The sequence below is a fragment of the Zootermopsis nevadensis genome, unplaced genomic scaffold (genome assembly GCF_977971745.1).
Source record: "Zootermopsis nevadensis isolate Lab colony 2312 unplaced genomic scaffold, Znev_1.0 Znev_ptg000013l, whole genome shotgun sequence".
Lineage (NCBI taxonomy): Eukaryota > Metazoa > Arthropoda > Insecta > Blattodea > Termopsidae > Zootermopsis > Zootermopsis nevadensis.
In genome coordinates this window covers 13986074-14002365 of record NW_028259145.1, presented here as the reverse complement: position 1 = coordinate 14002365, position 16292 = coordinate 13986074, and the positions used below count along the sequence as shown (strand labels likewise).

The 16292-nt window shown below is 35.6% G+C and overlaps 3 protein-coding genes across 8 annotated transcripts in view; 2 read left to right on the top strand and 1 right to left on the bottom strand.

Moving 5' to 3' along the window:
- LOC110836891 (ATP-binding cassette sub-family C member 4) overlaps positions 1-8449 on the top strand; it is a 50394-nt gene extending 41945 nt beyond the window's left edge. For all 4 annotated transcript variants that reach the window (XM_087348690.1, XM_087348688.1, XM_087348689.1 and 1 more), the window contains 11 exons: positions 541-620; positions 767-917; positions 1357-1463; positions 2326-2449; positions 3179-3349; positions 3817-3944; positions 4746-4991; positions 5176-5336; positions 6461-6590; positions 7411-7521; positions 8102-8449. In XM_087348690.1, coding sequence (XP_087204816.1) covers positions 541-620; positions 767-917; positions 1357-1463; positions 2326-2449; positions 3179-3349; positions 3817-3944; positions 4746-4991; positions 5176-5336; positions 6461-6590; positions 7411-7521; positions 8102-8146 — 1454 coding nt within the window. In that variant the 3' untranslated portion in view covers positions 8147-8449. The remainder of the gene's footprint in view (positions 1-540; positions 621-766; positions 918-1356; positions 1464-2325; positions 2450-3178; positions 3350-3816; positions 3945-4745; positions 4992-5175; positions 5337-6460; positions 6591-7410; positions 7522-8101) is intronic.
- On the bottom strand, positions 6935-10878 carry Sld5 (DNA replication complex GINS protein Sld5). 3 transcript variants are annotated; one of them, XM_022078599.1, is made up of 2 exons: positions 9562-10878; positions 6935-7292 (listed from the first exon to the last, which is right to left on the bottom strand). In XM_022078599.1, exon 1 carries the CDS (start codon positions 10712-10714, stop codon positions 10067-10069), a length of 648 nt encoding a protein of 215 aa, XP_021934291.1. In that variant the 5' UTR covers positions 10715-10878; the 3' UTR covers positions 6935-7292; positions 9562-10066. The 3 variants fall into 3 exon arrangements, with proteins under 3 accessions (XP_021934291.1, XP_021934294.1, XP_021934293.1); XM_022078602.1 differs by having other exon boundaries at positions 10008-10878; XM_022078601.2 differs by lacking the exon at positions 6935-7292 and having other exon boundaries at positions 7533-9743; positions 10008-10878.
- Positions 10879-11950: 1072 nt separating this feature from the next.
- The window catches only part of LOC110836907 (dipeptidyl peptidase 4), a 230144-nt gene continuing 225802 nt past the window's right edge, over positions 11951-16292 (top strand). Inside the window, exon 1 of the mRNA XM_087348681.1 lies at positions 11951-12189. Coding sequence (XP_087204807.1) covers positions 12157-12189 — 33 coding nt within the window. The 5' untranslated portion in view covers positions 11951-12156. The remainder of the gene's footprint in view (positions 12190-16292) is intronic.

Sequence of the window (16292 nt, the reverse complement as noted above, 5' to 3'; positions counted from 1 at the left end):
AGGTCTAGTGGTTCACTGTGTGAACATCGTTTTGAAACTCTGGATTCTAAAAGTGGCAGGGGATTCTGTTACCAACTGTGGAATTATTAATATCTAAAAAAGGAATCAGCCACAGAGAATGAGTTTGTCTCCTTTTTCATTTCTCAACTTTTCAGTCCAAATTAAAGCAGTGTGCACTACAATAAGATGACCAGGGATGGCTGTTGTAAGTTCCACATATATCATAGTTATTTAACTAGTAAAAGATTGTGACAGACAAAAGGAGAGAGAGTGAATGCTGATCAGTTATAAAAATTACCATATCCCAAAGAAAAAAGATATTTAGGGAAAATCCTTAAAAATAAGAACAACATAAAACCACTAAGTTAACATGAAGTTAAGAAAAGTAGTGTATTTGTATGTAGCATTTCTTGGAAACTTTTTAAAATAAGAATAAAATCTGAACAAACACATTATGAGATGCTTCACAACAGTACTATAAGATTGCTGTACAAGGTGGTAGATGGATATAAGAACATTATTACAGTACTTTATTTTCAGGTCGTGTACTTAACAGATTTTCCAAGGACATGGGTGCAGTGGATGAGCAACTTCCAAAGGCGATGTTAGAGTGCATTCAGGTATAAAATCTGCCAACCTCTCAACATGAAACTTGCAGGAAATGTTAATATGACAAAAAATATTCTCTTTCTTTTCAATATGGCAGTGAATTAAACAAATGCACTTTAAGGTTAGGTTTAGTTCATAATGTACGTGACTGTTGCAGGTGCTACTGGTGATGACTGGAATTCTGACCATGGTAATCATAGTCAATTATTGGCTCCTAATACCTTTGGTTATAATGGGTTTCCTCTTCTACAAGGTGCGTGGGATATATGTGGCAACAGCACAAGATATTAAACGGCTTGAAGGCACCAGTAAGTCACTGTAAAGGTTTCAGAAAAAGTCATTCAGGTCATATAAGGAAACAGAGCTTATGATGTTATGTCGATGTGTGTATATGTATGCTCAGCGAATTAAAAAATATTTTTTCTACTGAATGTTACCACATGCCTAAAGTTAAAGTAAAGTTGTCTCTGGTGCTTAATTAAACATCACACATGCAGGCATGTTGGGGATTGGAGGTATAGGTCTGTGCATACTAAATGGAGGTTAGTCCACATTTTTTAATATTCCACAATCAGTTATCCCATATTGTTCTTATGTCAGTTCTGAAGTAATAGCCTTAATGACTTTTTAATGTAAAATTAATAACGTTATATTATGAGAATAGTGGATTTAAAATTCTTTTAATTCTTTTGTTGGTATTATGATTAATGGTTTTTGCAGCAATATAATAATGTTATGTTTTTGCAGCTCGGAGTCCAGTGTTTTCTCATGTGTCTGCGTCTCTCAATGGTCTGTCCACAATCCGAGCATCCGAAGCTCAGGAAATGGTTTGTAAAGAATTTGACAGTCACCAGGTAAGCAAAGTGAAAGACCATTTAATTGTCAGAGGATAGAAATAATTTTGTGAAATAGATCATGTTTTATATTATTGTTATGTTTTAAACAAAAAGTTATTGGTTTCTAGTTAGTTTATCGGTTTTTCATTGCACAGATAATTGTAAGTTTATGGACCAAGCTTTTCATCAACAGCATAGTTATGGTTTTTCTTATGGTCTTTTATCTGTCGTGATGGCTGGAGCTAAAGATTGCACATTCCCATTACTAACTGGTGTATATGATACTCTGCACATATAAATACTGTAATATAATTGTGAAATCAGTATGTAATTATTATTAGTCATGTTCCAGCATATAAATGCTAAATGAAATTAAAGAAGAAAAAGTGTTCAGTGAAAACCAAAGAAATAAAACAAACTCATTGTAGGACAAAAGTTCTTTATAAATTGCAAGAGATGTCTTCACTGACATAGAATACCAGTACAAGAATTCTGTGTGTTTCACAAATAGATAGATTCTCCTTTATGTGAATCTGGTATAATCATATAAAATGTGCATACAGACAACTGTTTGCACTAGTAGGATATTAATGCCAAGTGCGTTTCGACCTCAAGAGGTCATCATCAATGGCACAAAAAATGCAAGTTCTTTATAAAACCATATACCTTCACGATCTACTAAAACATGATCGTTTCATTTATATTATATGAATTAACCTTTTTGGTGCCACTGATGATGACCTGTCGAGGTCGAAATGAGTTTGGCATTAATATCCTACTAGTGTAAACAGTTGTTTGTATGCACATTTTATATTCCAATACACTACACAGTATGAAAGGTTTTAAGATTGGTATAATCAACTCTTTTCCCTCATTCCAGGATTTGCATACATCAGCATGGTTTCTTACACTTGAGACAAGCACTGCATTTGGCTTCTGGCTTGATTGCATCAGCGTGGCATTCACGGCTGTAGTGTCACTCAGTTTCCTGGTTCTCAACATTGGTATTGCAGTTTCTACAATTTGCACCATAATTAACCCTTTGTGGGTCACGATTAGAAGCATTCTGCAGTTTTATACGAGTCCATTTACATTTATACATGGCATTTAAATTTCTCTGACTGTGAACAGTTCTGTATTCATCATAATTTTCAGAAATCAAAAGCAGAATATTAGGCAGACACACATGCACACCTGTATTAAGAATAGTTGTAGTAGAAGTAGCAGTATTAGTATTGGTTTGTGAAATATGGGTCAGTTATTAATTCTAGTGAAGGGGCAAAATGAAATTTTATGGTAGGAATAATATGCACAACTGACAGATAATTTAAAGTTGTATGTATTGGTTATTTAAAAATCTAGAAAAGTATGGAAAAAAGTGCAGTGTGGTTTCCTCTACTGTGTTGATTTGTCATCAACATATAACCTGATAAAGACAAGACTTTGCTGTATAGTCAGGTTACAGATGAAGGAACAAGGAAAGAAGACTGTTACTTTGATTTTTAAATATTGTGTGTTCTTCTTCTCCTTCTACATTGCAAAGTGCAAGCTTGAAGTCTCTATTGTACCTTGCATTCAGTTACTCCATTTTGTATTTTATCAAAGTAGATGCACCCTTTAACAGTTTTCTCAAAAACTGTATAATTTCATTTACCTATGCTATGAGGTTTCTCATGAATTCAGATGTATCCATTGCAGAACATTTGTTAATAATTTTGCATGTTGTTTTTCAGACACATTTGGTGGTAACGTTGGCTTGGCTATATCTCAGTCTCTCATCCTGAATGGGATGCTACAGCATGGTATGAGACTCACTGCAGAAGTTGTAAATCAGATGACTTCAGTAGAACGAGTCCTTGAATACACGAAGATTGAAAAGGAAACAGATCTTGAGACACATCCAGGCAAGTTAGTTAACCTTTGAGTCAACTCTTAGTTACCCCCTGAGCTTGATCTATGATGTCTTACCCTTTCTGGCATATGAATACTCTTCCAGTGCCAGGTATAATGGAATTTGAACAAGGACACCTCTGGCAGAAACTTTCATAAAACTGAATTACATTTACTCTGAGACTAGCCATAAGCCAGATCAGAGATGAAGCCCTAACTTAGGACTGCTACTTGATCAAGGCTATTAAAGACCTTATGAGGTGATGTCATGAGTATGGAGCAATGGTGAAATGATGGTTAGCAACAGAAAATTAAAGAACTAAGGGAAAAACTAGTGATCTAGTGCCACTTATCCACTACAGACCTTTCTTCAAGTCAACTGGGTTTGAATGCAGATCTCTGTCATGAAAAGTCTTAGTTATGGCATAGCCACAGTATGTTTCATGGTATTGTTAAATCATATGAAATGTCTTTATTGCAGATCAAAAGCCACCAACTGGTTGGCCAGCAAATGGCAAGATTCAGTTTGACCATATGAATCTGAAGTATTCTTCAACTGACCCTCCAGTACTCAAGGACCTTAACTTCACCATACAGCCTGCACACAAGGTATGCAGATGTGTGAATGATCTCTTTTCACACTGCATTCTACAAACCTGTGTTATGTCTATACCACCCACATGTCTGGTATCACAACCCATAATCTAAACTCTAACTGCAGTGAAAACTTAAAAACTCATATTGGTCTATAAATGTTAGGTTGAAATAAACACTAAATTTAAGAAGTATTGGGATAAGTTAAGATACAATTAAAAGAAGTGAAATGCCATATAGTCTCTCAGACTTTATAATACTTTGTTTTAATAAACACTGTTCCCCTATTGGACAGATTTAATTGTGGACATTAAGGAAAAAAGCTGCATCACAAAAAATCACAGCTTTTAATCACACATCAGTTAACCCACTGACTCTAAAATTATGAAATAAAATTTATGATTATGAAAACAAAATACAGATTAGCCCAGAAAATTATTTTTTGAAATACGTGTTCATTCAACAAAGTGTAATTATTTTTTTTAAACTAAAATTCATAATACTTTGTTATTACTCACATGATAAGCTAAACCTCACTTCATTAGTATACCAAAGGGGATGTCTATTGGGCTCTGAAGTATTTGTATGTTCAGTTTTGTATTGTAATCCTCAAAACATGAATACACACTTAACATAACCTCACACTGTGCATGACTGAACATGGTTTATGTAACCCTTCTGCAAGAGTCTTGACTTTGTTAGGCCAGTACTGTTTGTGACTGGCCTCCAGCCCTGCTAGTTGTAGCTGTAGGGGTTGGCTGGCCTCTCTGTTGCAGTGCCATTTGAACAGTATCTTGATATGTTCATTTTTTGCAGGTAGGAATCGTTGGTCGTACTGGTGCAGGAAAATCATCACTCATATCAGCATTGTTTAGGCTAGCCCGCCTAGAAGGAAATATCATAATTGACAATATTGATACAGCAAAACTTGGCCTGCCATACTTGCGCAGTCGTCTTTCAATTATTCCACAGGAACCAGTTTTATTTTCTGCAACTCTACGAGACAATCTTGATCCTTTTCATGACTTCCCTGATGATGTACTTTGGAGATCTCTTGAGGATGTAAGTTGTACAAAGGATTTCTCTTGTGTGTTTTGAGCATTATAGTTGTGCCAAGAAGAGCATATTCCATGTGTTTCATTAAATATTTATGTTTGAAGAATATTTTGAGTGGGACTACATTACAGAAAGATTACAGCATATCCGTACACACATTTTTTCTAATTAGAGCTCTCTGTAATTGCAGGTTGAGTTGAAAGAGTCTATGAGTAGCTTAGATTTATTTGTCAATGAGGGTGGAAGCAACTTCAGTGCTGGACAACGGCAATTGGTGTGCCTGGCTCGTGCCATTATCAGGAACAGTAGGATCTTGGTCTTGGATGAAGCAACTGCAAATGTTGATCTCAAGTATGTTTCCAATAAATATTCATACAAGATGGGTTATGGGGTTCTGCAGTGTAGGTTAATTTGCAATGTAAAGAGATCTTTTCAATAATGCCAAGCAAATATCATTTAAGTGCCCAAGACAGATACATGTCTGTACAAATTGGCCATGTTAAAACTGAGAATCCAATTTATGCTTTCCGAATGATAACAGATGTTTTCTGATATAACTTAACAAAATGGCATTCTCTGAACTGTTTGTGTAAAGTGCAAAAGGTATGTATTCTGAGTTTCTCACAGAAATGAATATGTTAAGTTGGTCTTCTGGGTTGTAACAATGTGTGGACTGAGGTCCTGTATCTACAACCCAGAGCATCACTTTTGCCATCTTTTCATTACACTTTGGATGTTAGTGATTTAAGGAATTGCATCTATTCAGTGACATTAAAGTGGTGAAATAACTTTCTCTTATGTTAATATGCCCAATTAACCTTCATTGACCATGATCACGATGTGCTGACAGCACTTCTGCATTGCTTGTCACATTTTGGTCCAGCTGAATATTATTTTCAAGCATGACATGGTTGTTTTCACAGTCACATTGTGATTGCAGCACTATGAGACAAGCTTTGCACTCAATCAGACCATCTGTATGAATAGAACAACTCAAGATGGCTTAATGAATATTCATAAAATTTGATATTTTGGAGATTTATTAAAATTTATGCCAGCCCTTGAAACATCTGTTTTGCTGGGTTTTTTTAAAAGTACATGTACACTGAATGAAAGAGTGAACAATTTTTTGTTTCAGTCGTCGTTTGCACAAAGCAGCATGTATAAAAATTAAAATCATAACTTATCTTTGTGATTTTATGTACTGCAAATAGTGATTACCAAGGTAATGTTAGAAGGAACACCTAATGATTAATCAATGCATTTTCATGAATCGCCAACCAATCAACCAACTAACAAACACTGCTTATTGTCTAGATACATAGTATTTTAATCAGAATATTTTTATAAATACACAAACATGTTACATCAAAGGTTAAGTACACTCTGATCAGCAGTTCATTGAGGTAGGTTTTGCTAGTTGTTTTATCATGAGGCATGTACATAAGGTTTATGACAATCTGACATTATTACAGAACAGATGCCTTCATCCAGGGAACCATCAGAACAAAATTTAAGGAGTGCACAGTACTGACAATAGCTCACAGATTGAACACAGTCATGGACTCTGACAGAGTTCTTGTCATGGAAGCAGGCATCATGGTGGTAAGAAAGACAGAATACTATTTTCACAAAAATATCATGTCAGTGTCAAGTAGTCTTTGTCATGATAAATCATAAAGAATAATTTCCTTCATTTTCCATTGTCATCATCAGCTTAGTAGTTTGTTCCCATTTCAGCAGGGATCTCCTGGAATAGGTCTCCCCATCTTTTCATAGTTATTCCCTTCAGAGGATTTGGAATATTTATGGGAATTGAAGTCTCTCCATTCATTCCACATGATCTTGCCACTTCTTTTCATAAAATGGTTATGTAAATGAATAATTGCAGTGTTTTTCTATAAAAGGTTATATTTTATACATAGTTAAACAAATGGCACCAAGTCAAGTAACTGATTAACTTTCATATATTTAGTATTTTAACCCTCCATACACAATTATTTTATGTAATCTTAATGTTACAGAATTAGTCACATACAAGACTTTCATACACTCACTAATCACTCATTATGAACGTAGTAGATTTCTGACATACTTTTTTTACTGGTAATGGACGATTAATATATTTATCCAGCAGTAAGATTTCTTTTATGAACATGTCTGTCATCTGGGACATTACATTGTGCAGTTTCGTAGATATTGACCAACATTGCAGAGGAGCTTATTGCCTCATCATCAGGTCATCATTCATATATATTGAACTGCAGGGTAGAAGACAGCCATCTTCATACTCATTGCCATGAGAACCTGAAATATAATCAGAACCACCCTATACTTGGATATATGTCTTAGCTTGTAAACATGTTTATTGCCAATTTACAATGATCTATTTGAACTTGAACAGTGAAATTCGTTTACATTGTAGGAATTTGACCATCCACATATACTACTGCAGAACAAGGAAGGCCATTTTTACAAAATGGTTAAAGAGACAGGGAAAGCCATGGCTGAGCAACTGCACAAAGCAGCAGAAGAGGTAAGTTGTCATGCAAATAAAATCTTTTTTTATTGTTCAGAAATTTTACAGATATTGTTTTCATTGTAATATACAGTATATTATGTTCGGAAACAGGCACATTCAAATTTAATAAAAGAAATAGCATTTTGAGTCATGCCCTATATGTATGTATCATACCATCAATAATATAAGTTGTTCTAAAGCTAATGTAGCCCTTAATTTATTTAACATTAACACTGCTTTGAATAGTATGTGCAATTTTCATATTATGCAGGATTGAAGACTTGCTGGCTTTGCTGTTTGATTTTATGATGTCCATGTAAGAAAACATTTGCACAGAATATTTGAATACACATTTGTTTATTATTTTTTTGGCATTTAGTAAATACATTCCAAAATTTGAATATAACTTGTCTTTATTATTTAATATAAACTGTGTTGGTAATTTTATGTTGTTGTGCTAGAGAGGGTTTCTGCTATTTTGCTGTTTTATATTTGGTATCAAGCTTCTGAAACATTCTCTTAGTCCAGGTGCTTTCAGTTTCACTTCTCCCTAAATTTATTTGAACATAAACTTTAGTTATATACTTGTTTACAGGCATACAGGAAGAGCGTGTTGGAGCAGAATATTACAGATGCATAACTCTCGAGCTGTTACAGCAATTAAAATGAATAATCAGATTGGAAGATTCTGTGTACTTGTGGAAGTAAAGTGTTTTATCTACACCCTGCAGCTTTACTCTAGATATGTGATCTAATGTGAATTCCATCTTTGAATGAACTTATTCAGGAAAGTGATTATGATTATGTTAATCACAGTGTATGACAGAATTAGAATGGCATAATCTGTATGAGATATATCCTTTAAATGTTACTTCAATTGTGATAAAATGGCAAAAAATACTTAATTTAAATATATGATCAGTATTAAAGTATTGGTACTTTATATCCTTTGAGCAATGATGTTTTCAGCCTATGAGTCAAAGAAGAGTGCTGAACTGTGTGGTAATGGCAGCTGACGGCACTTCTGGCAAGTTCACATAAATGTATTTTTTTCCACAATGTGAGCTGAACTTTTGATGCACTACACTTAAGAGCCCAGGGACAACCTTTATAAGCTTCCTTCATACAGCATTTAGTTCATTTTTGGAAAAAAATTGTGATTTTCATGTCATGTTTTTTGGGTTGTGTATCTATGTAGTCTTATAGGTGGTTACCAACATTTTGAAGAAATTTATCATCTTCAGAGTAGAGGTTTCACTGAGAAACAGCACTGTACCTGTCAACATGAAACTTTCCACTATTTCGCATGGCACTGCAAAACAAGATTATTCTTGGCACAATTTTTCTTGCAATAACTGCTTTATATGAAAATTCTTTGAACATAATACTTAATTTAAATTCTGCATACCAGAGCTGCCTTGGGTAGAACTGAATATTAAAGCATCTATATCATACTGCAACCTAGAATTGTTCAGATACAGTTCTGTGATAAAAAAGACCCTGTATTTTGCTGTGTACAGTTTATTCTTTTTAACTGGCCACTTTCCATATTCATATCATATACATGCTGAAAGTATAATAGAGTTACTACAACAAGTAATGTGTACACAATTCAGTCAGTCAGTAACTAATTTATTTTATTTTTTGGAGAATATATGCTTATCATTGTTTGCACTTTAAAAGGAATATACATTTTCAAAATTATTCAAGTGCAACTTTTCTTACAACATGAAATGTAGTAATCTCTCAAAAAATAATGAAGACAACTTTTGTGCTCCACATTTTAGGTTTCCCAGAGGACAAGTTTGAAATTCCTTGAAAACATTTGGTTTACAGTTTAGTCCCATTTTAATATCACTGGGCATATGTGAATGCACAGAATACATTGCTTTGGTAACTGCAAACCTCAGTGAAATCAAAAGATACTATTACACTGTACACCAAATATCATAATTGAATGGTTAGCAGCCTGTCACTCAAGAGGTCCTGGGCTATTTCTACTTGTTTGTATTGTCATACAAGTTGATGCATGGTGGCATTTTACCAGGGGCTTACCTCAGAAAATACATAGGTAATCTCTTTTGTGGGTAAATGCAGGGCATGTGTTATGTTGCTAAATATCTTCTCACTTGTCATATCCCAGTTACCTGCTCACACACTTTATAGTAACAATTCCCAACCCAATTAGGGAAACTGGATTATCCATGTCAATCTTTCTAACCTCAAATTATGATTACCTGAAAAATTGCAGTAATTAGAAACTTACAGTGGTTAATGTTAGTACCATTGGGAAATGTCATTATGAATGCTGCACGATGCCAATGGTCACTGTGTTTTATTATGTTAATAAATATGATTTTATAAGGAATGGCCAGCCAGGACTCATATGCAACCTCTCTAGATAAGTAATACAAAGGATATTGTTATTGTCAGAGTGGATGTGGTATATATTTATATACTTTTTTATGCATATAAAAAAAATTAGGCATAGGCAAACTCACTAAGTACATATGTTGAGAAACTGTCCTAAGGAGAGACCGTTAAAGTTATAACATGACAGTTAAACTAACTGTACAGCCCCTGATTTGAGGTAATCAGCTATTGGCTTATACTGCATAATATGCTGTGAGTTCTCATCCAAATCAACTTCTTCATCTCGATTTTCACTGTCACCTTCTATCACTACACCAGTAATGTTCTTTTTAACACGAAGGAAAATATGACTTGAAATGTTTGGGGCCACTGCCATTTTAGTTTTGTCAAAATCCTGTACATTGGATGGCATATGTCTCAAGGCAATTAGTCTGAAATGGTCTTCCATATGGGCAAGATATTCCCTTGCAAATTTATGTTCTGGTGGAGACAGAAATGCATCTTCTGGACTCCTACTGGTTTCTTGCTCAAGAATATGAATTACATACTGTTCTATTTTATTTAATCTTATCCTCAAGTAATCTGTAACCATATATCGTATCCGGTCCAATTCCATCCGATGAATTACAACACGGAAGTCGTTCTTCTTAAGTTTGCACAAATTTTCTTCCATCTGCTGTATCTGGTCCAGCATACAATCAACCAAATCTGACTGGTGCTGCAATAATTCTGGACTAAACTTCTCGTTTAACCAAACTTCTTGCAATGTTCGAAGAACTATTTGTGCTGTGACGGGCTCTTCATCACTTAAAGGTACATCATCACTATTTTCCATATTTCAACGTTTAATTTATCACTCAGTTGTACATTCAACTCTATGCAGAATTACACAATTATGCTTCACAAAGTTCAAAACAAACATGTCCTCTATAGAACCGAGAGACCTACATCGCAAGTCAAGCACTGTCCCGCATTTATTCGAGCCGCCATCATGGAACAGTTTAGCCAACACAACTTGTAGGTAAGATTGAAACGATCCTAGATTAACTACAATGTAGACGACTACATGCACATTTGTGGGCAATTCAATGATTAACTATAAAACTCCAGAATTTCACTTTGTTGTAGAAAGTTAAGTGTTCCAAAAAATAAATGCCAATCGAATTGCGATTTCGTTAAACAAAATTAAAAAGTTCGTAAAATGGTGCATTAATACCAGAGTCGAGTATTGAGAATTCATGAATTTCATAATGTACATATGTGATATATATAATTCACTATCAATCTTAACCCTTTAAAGGTCGAAGAAATCTCTCCAAAAAACCATCTGGTTTCATTAATATACATTTATTCATATTATCGACAATCAGAAATATTATTAGTTTACACCGAATACTAATATTTGAAAAATGTTTGCAGAAAATGTCTGAACTATATGCTATGCTGGCTCAGTTAGTAAGATATCTTGCTGGGATCTGGTCGGCTGGAGTTTCCCACAGTTATAGATTTTACAGCCTATTTTGGCGTTATTTTCCTATAATGAGAAGTGGGAGTGGGAACTGATTCACTTTCATGAACCGTCAAGTCACCAGAGCAAGCCATTTGCAATGGGATATTAATTTTCCGTGAAGTAAATTAAGACGGGTCATACACAGAAGAAACCAAAGGCTTGTAATAAGTTTAATTCTTCCAGTGTCTTGCTGATTAACACAGAAGAAACCACACTTAGTCTCAGTCATAAAAAGGAAGATTATTACTGTGGCACAACAGTATCAGTTGGGAGATAAAGTGTTTTATTACAGATTCATTTTTACTGCAAAACTTCCTTTCGCATATCACAGATGTTTAACTAGTTTTAGTGTCAGCTTGGCTGTTATGGCTCGTACTAATATGATTCCATCTTCCGCATATATCCCTCTTTTGCAAAAGTTCTACGTTACTGTCACCTAATGGTATTCTCAGATAATCTCCGATTAGACATCGCGTGTTCTTTCAGCTTCGTGAAGACGCCGGGAGGTGACGTTTCTGATGGTTCACTTGTAATTTATGAACAGTTATTTTCATAAGGTATTTGAGGCATGCGATTACCTGTCATGTGACCGACTATTCAGTGTGTGTTTTTTGTGGTCTTACGTGTATAACTTTGATGAATTAGTGGATACAAGTGTTGTACTGCACCAACTAATAATGCCAGTGTTTATACATGACTAGTGTAGACTATATGTAACATTGAACTCCACGCCCTTCAGCAATTGCAGTTGGTTATGTTGAGTGTTCATGAACGGAGTAGGATTTGAAGTTCTCACGGCGGTGAGTACCAAGATGGCTGTATTCTGGCTTGTAGCACTGTATAGTCTGGTAGAAGTTTATCAACGTTTCATAGGTACCGAATGTTTGAATTTACAAAAGCAAATTAAGAGAAGGGGATAGGGTATATGACTGCTGCGTGATTATGGGTTAAGCCTATATTGAAAGAGCTGATAATGCAATTTAAGGAGAGACAGATGTTTTAGACGTTACATGCTGTAGACCAGCGTTTCTCAACCTATGGTACGCGTACGACTGGTGGTACGCGAGCCGATGTTGAGTGGTACGCGAACTAAGTAAGAAAATCAAAAGACAATATTAACATAAATAAGTTTTCCCCGAACACATATGGTTTGTGGTACATTTAATGTGTGAAATTAGAATTAGTGTTACGCCAGCGAAAAGGGTTGAGAATCCCTGCTGTAGACCATGAGGAGGATGAGATGGGTAGCACTTGTGGAAGGAATTACATGTCAGAAATGTGAACAAAATTATAATCAGAATATCTGAACTACGTATTTTCTTGAGATTAATTAGGATGACAGTATTAAACTGGATCCTAAATAAATAGATTATGAGATTTTAGGCTTGATTAATCTAGTCGAGTATAGAAATTAGTGACTTCTTTGCGTAGAAGCTAACCGGTTTTAAGGTTCCATAAATCACATAACATTTTTCTATGTAATATATGACACTTTCGGTGTTTTAATTCTGCGGACCAGGCACAGTAATACGTAACAAACAAAGTGAAGAATTTTCTGGAAAATGTAGTAGCTCTGTACTTTCCTATCTGCAGTGAGAATAGTGGCAAATAATGGACGTCTGTGTTTCAGGAACATATAAACTTTTCGACAAAGTTTCTGTACATTGCACAACTGCATTAGCTGGATCTCATAAAAATAAAAGTCCTCGGACAACACTTTGTAGCGACAGTAAATTGATGTTTCATCCAAATTCTGAGTGGAAATGTTTTCAGAATATACGGAACGATAAGAAGACAATTTCTTGCATACAAAGAGCATTTATACAGCTTGTAGAAAATTATATTGTCGAAGAAAAGCAATTGAAGTCCATGGTTAAAACAGGTCAACTTCCAGATTAAATCTACCGCCGAGTTAAACCTTCTCGGAGCAGATTTTAATTTTCTCTGGACCTCTACGTGGTCACTGATATTGGCCCTGACTTTTGGATAATTTTCCCTCGTTAAACGGTGGACTTTGGACTCGTGCGTTTATTGCCGGTCAATGGAACCATCCAGGAGAAGATAGTGACGGACGTGTATAGAGCAGAATCACGGAATTAGTAATGTGATTGTGGGAATAATGTTGATTTACTTCTAATGATCACGCCTTGCACCCTGTTCTAACTCAGAACTACTTCTGGAATTATTCGTCCTTCTAAACATTAGGTAGAACCACTTGCATCTGTGGCCTGCCCATCACATGGCTTGTACCTACACAGTACATACATCCATAAATCCATACGTGCCTTGGCAGTTCGTGCGGCCCCCATAATCGGCGGTACATTTGTTTACCAGTAACAATTTGACTCCAGTGACACAATTTAATTTTTTTACAAAACTGTACTTAATTGCCTAAAGCAGGCATGTCGAAAATCATAATTTATTCATGGAAGAATAATTAATGGCCATTTTACAAATTCTGTCATCTGCCCCCCATTTCTGTAAATCCCGCAGCAAATTTTATTGCCGTAATGTTCTATACCTGCGATTGTAGAATTCGAAATATATCGTACGTTTCACGTGCAGTGGTAACATTTTCTTGTGTTTATTGTTTACTGTCTTGTGATTTCATTAGCTCAAGAAGTGAGCAAGACAGGTATTGTCAGAGTGTTGAGCGTGGGAAGGTGGTAGCGCTAACAGCTGCCTAAATCTGGTTCCGCTCAAGTTCACATACAGCTGTGAATCGATTTAAGCACGCTAAGAGAAGCGGCGTATCAGATATTAATATAAAGTAATTTTATGCTGAAGCTTCTAGACAAATACTGTTTCCATTACACTAAAAAAGGCAGATCCTCTCTTCTCGTCTGCGTGAGAACCAAAGAAGATTTTTCAAGCAGGGATTTCTGAACCGAGTAAAATACATGACTCGCTTACTCTCGAGGTGACGTATAAAACTAAAGTGATGATTAAAAAGGAAGGAAAATAAAGAAAGTTTAAGTTTAGAGGAATGTAAGCAATTACTCCCCCTGGAATTGTATCTCTCTCTTTTTCTGTCATACAAATATGCCCTATAGCATGTAAAGTAAGATTCCATGCATATTTAATGCTTTAAATTTCTTAAACGGGGCAAGATATTCTCATTTAATGCTTGGTTCTTGAATAACATTCGCACTTTGAATCATTGGGAACAATGGATCGAAACGTATTAAATTAGCGCTAATGCCAACTTATAGGGGATTGTGTTGACTAGAGCATTTGGTTTCTGTGAAGATTATTATTTATTATTGTTTATCGCCGTGTCAGCTCATTGATCGCTTTATGCATCAAGCGATTTTCAAGAGCCCATACTGCAGTAGACATCTATATATTTCTGTTGGACTATAAAGTCGATAACGGAGGCGTATCGACAAAATCGGTGAAGGAAAACGGAAGGAGAAACGACAACAATGAATACAATAATGTTGTTTTATAATTTATGTACCGTTGTTATAAAACAGGATCTTCAGTTCGGTTAAATAGAGTTCGTTGATGTAAAAATAAAGTGGATTTATGTTAGATTACGCCTACGCAAGGAAATAGCTTTCTGAGGTATAGTTCGACCTGACTTAAATGTATACATATTTTGGAGGGCATAGGCTGTTCATACGTGCACACACATTCTTACCATTTGACTGAAGATAGAAGTTTAAACAAAACAATGCATGTCTCTGATATAAGAGTTAAAATCACACTTACGTTAGCAGAACGCTTAGCTGTAATTGGGTGAATTAAATCATGGGTGTTACAATAGGCTGGGCTAGAATAACGGAAGAGAACAAAAATCCCCTCAGAAATGTTGTAGGGAAAGCTCTTAACGTTTCAAATCATAGGCGTGTAGGAAAATATGAAACGAATTCATAAAAAAATATTATGATTTTGTGGGCTGGATCAAATAGCTATCTTCCATGTTAAAAAGATTAGGGCTTCTAATTGGTAAATTAATTAAAGCGCTGCTGCAAAACTCCGTCATGCCGAGAAATTCGAGGTCATATGAAACGTTTTGGTCGGTTCAGACTCTCTCGTTGAATTTGAAGAAACAAGACTGCTCCTCCCTCTACTCCTGAGGGACGAATTTACTTAAATATCCTATAGAGCTTTTTTAGAATTCCTGTCGTACGCTGTGTTAGTGTATCTCATTACTTTTGTTCAGAGTAATGGGCTGTCCACAACGGATACGAAAGACGCGGTAAGCGGCAAGCCGAATACGAGATCAGACCAAAAAGAGAAGGGAAAAAACCCTTAATGCAGTGTAAGCGCAAAACAAAGTTGAAAGCAATCAAGAGTTCTACTATGAAGTTTGGTAGGATTCGCCTGTTTACCTCAATTTCCTCCTTACATGACGCTATAAACCACCGTCGTGGTGGTCATGTTGAAAGGAGCCAACGATTTGGTAGAAGGCCAATGCTGCCCATAAACATGAACGACGCCAACTGCCCTCGTATCGATTGCACTTGTAGAAACAGATCAGACTGGAAATGAAAGAAATGCGAGCGTCTCCAAGATTCTCCGACGCTGCCCATTAGCATGTTATGAAGCATTTTCAATGTTTTCATGTATTTAAATCAGATACGTGAGAATTGGTTGAGATCGCTTATATTGTCTGTGACAGTGCTTATTTGTCTCCCACTCCGAGCTTCAACCATTACATTCAAAATCAGTTGTTAAATATTCCTACTACATCCATAAACTGTTGAAAATATTCGCGTTGAAGGTAGAAATGTGGGCGTGTCGGTACAATGGCCTATAGTGAGTGTTGAAACAGCGAATAGTATTTCTGTAAGTTACTTCATGGAACAGTTACAGAAGTCTCCTGAAATAGGAAATATAGGTTTTGTGCTAGCAAAGAAAATTTTATGTTCCAACACGAAAACGAATTTCCATACGG